At 45.2% G+C, this 2,776-nt stretch overlaps 1 protein-coding gene across 1 annotated transcript; it reads left to right on the forward strand.

The window, feature by feature from the left end:
* Positions 1-637: 637 nt before the first annotated feature.
* gbp (glycogen synthase kinase binding protein) lies at positions 638-2,388 on the forward strand. The gene has a single exon (XM_062423316.1). It carries the CDS (start codon positions 778-780, stop codon positions 1,315-1,317), a length of 540 nt encoding a protein of 179 aa, XP_062279300.1. The 5' UTR covers positions 638-777; the 3' UTR covers positions 1,318-2,388.
* The last annotated feature ends 388 nt before the right edge of the window (positions 2,389-2,776 follow it).

Raw genomic sequence — 2,776 nt, forward strand, 5'->3', positions numbered from 1 at the left:
TCACAGTGTGTGATCATTTCTGTATCATCAGCTATCAAAAATCAGCTAAATACTGAGGTGGCACTGTTTTTTTTTTAGTAACAGCTGCTGTCAAAATAAAGCATGCTAAAAACGTTTTAAGTTAAATTTGGTGCAGCACCATAATGTGGAGACATTATCTAATTATTCTCCACAATGTGTTCTGATATCTTCACATAAATTACTGAATAAAATGCACTGAGAGGTTATTTCATTGTGATATTAAAAAAATAATAATGTTTCTTTAATGTATTAAAAAAAAAAACCAATGTGCTTTGTTTGTTTTGCCTGGATAGGCAGTTGCAGTTATGTAATGTCCATTTAGGAGGAGCGTACCAAGGCGGGAGCATGGTCAGGTGAAAGCAGGGGGGGGTGAGAGCATTAACAAAACAACAAATAAAGTGTATTATTGTAAATATTGTGTATGTAAAGTTGTGTGTAATTACGTATATGTGTAATTGGTTGTGTTGGTTATTTATTGCGTGAATGGCGTAAAAGTGTTAGTGTTGTTTTGGTTTAAAAACACACACGCGCACCCCTCTTAAGAAGAGTGGATAGTGGTACAGTCCATAACGCGTCATCCATTGTTTACAAATCAGTCGGGTTGTTGGTTAGTGTGAGAGCGAGGAGCGGCCCGGCTGCTCTCATTCATCCCGATCACTGGAAAAAAAAACACACTCTCTACCACATCTATCTATAAAAACTCCCGGTAGACACACACCGACAGATCCCCGCTACCGACACACCGGACAGACAGCCATGCCGTGTCGGAAGGAGAACTACATTTTTCTGGAGCAGTCCGTCACCGTCGACTCCAAAGAGGTGGACGCTTTGGTGACGAAGATCGGCGAGGCTCTGCAGCTCCACAACAACAACAACAACACCACCGGCGGGCATCAGAAGAAGACGGTGTCCGTGTCCGTGTCCTGTTTGCACGGGCTCACCGGGAGCAGCTGCACCGGTGGAGTGAAACCGGCGGCTCTCACCGGCTCCGTCGTCGCTCCGTCGTCGGTGCAGAAACAACGCCGGGGCTGCTGCATGAGGCTGCGGGGACACCGGGGGAGCAGCCGGGCGAGCCCTTATCACATCCCCGGATCTAGTGAGCAAGAGTGGGACCAAATTAAAAAACCGTGGAACAGAAATAGGAGGAACGTGGAGGAGGACGACGACCCGCACCGGTTGCTCCAGGAGTTAATTTTATCGGGGAATCTCATCAAAGAGGCCGTGAGGAGGCTGCAATTCTCGGCTGCAGACTGTGGAGATTTCCCGCAGGCGACGGCGGACAATGTGCCCTGCTGATCCCCCCCCCCCTATGGATGAACTCTCACATAAACATATACACTGATACTACACACACACACACACACATATACACTGATACCACACACACATACACGTGGACATCTTTCAAATATAAATCTCCAGGACTTTTGGTAGCTATTGTTTTTCTAATTTTCATCATCCATTTTCAACCATTTGTACGTAGCGTCTGTCACGTTACGTCAGTGTTGTTTATGTTTGAATGTCTCCTTGTTGGAGGAGGAGGAGGAGGAAGTAGGGGGGGTTGCAAAGGAGGGAGGGAAGGGGGGTGCAGTGGAGATCTGAGCCACCAAAATATTCACTTTACAGACCTTTTAAATCTGTACTTAATTAGCCAAAGCAGGAAGTGATTCACATTTCACTTCCCTCTGATGGTTAATGCTTCTAATGTTTAAGGTGTAAAGTGGAAAAACACACAAACACACACATCAGCATCTGTGTGTGTGTGTAACTGTGAATCCTGACTTCCTTTTAAACAAGATTTTCTAATTTAAGGTCGGCAGTGAACAGTGGCAGGATTATATGTGATATTTTGATTCACTACTGCATCCCTTATTTTGTTCATGTGGGGGTTTTTTTGGGGGGGGGGGGGGGGGGGTTAGGAGGGAAGGGTTTTTTTCTTATGGCTGAAGTGTAAACTATCCATTCCTATTATTACAGTAGGAGTGGTTTAGTTTTGTCCATTTTGTTTACAATCTTTAATGCTGGGTGTTTAAAAAAAGAAAAAGAAAAAGAAAAAAAGAAGAAGCTGCACAGAGAAAAGAGAGAAGAGAGAAAGGAAGTGCTCCCTCCTCTCCCTCTCTGCTCATTTCACCGGTTTATGCAAAAAAAAACCTCAACCAGTTAAACCAGTGACATGAGCCTCGTGGTATCATAACAATGCTGACACACCAGCTGTTAACACGGCACACGGTTCGATCCCAGGGTTTCACCACACGACACGCGACACACTTCATCTCTGTTCGAGGCAGCTCCACATTTCTCTTGTAAACATTATTTTTTTAAAGGGGAACACAGTCATCTAACATGTGGAGGAGCGGGGGGGGGGGGGGGGGGGGGGGGTCATGGGAAAGAAGAGAAAACACGCCCTTTTCCCACAGGGCTTTGGGTGATGTGTAACTGTTTGTTTGTAATGCTTTTGTGAAGGGGGGGGGGGTCGGGGGGGGGGGTCGGCCGTCACATGACAACACTTTGTGGTGCTCTTCACCTTTTTTGGGAATTCCTCATGAGGAGTTCAGTTGGTTTTTTAAACTTGTTTTCTCTCTGTGTAAAGAAGAATCACCTCGACTGCTTCGTAACGAAGTCTCTGATAATGTTCCTGAGTATTCAGGGCCTTTTTTTGTTGTCTTAATAAACACCGTTTGTTTTTCCAAAAAACTTCTGCAGAGTTTTATTGACGCTTTCAGGAGAAACTTTCCAGCGACTCCTCTCACTTGTT

This window comes from Scomber scombrus, chromosome 7 (assembly GCF_963691925.1).
Source record: "Scomber scombrus chromosome 7, fScoSco1.1, whole genome shotgun sequence".
In the NCBI taxonomy this organism is placed as follows: Eukaryota; Metazoa; Chordata; class Actinopteri; order Scombriformes; family Scombridae; genus Scomber; species Scomber scombrus.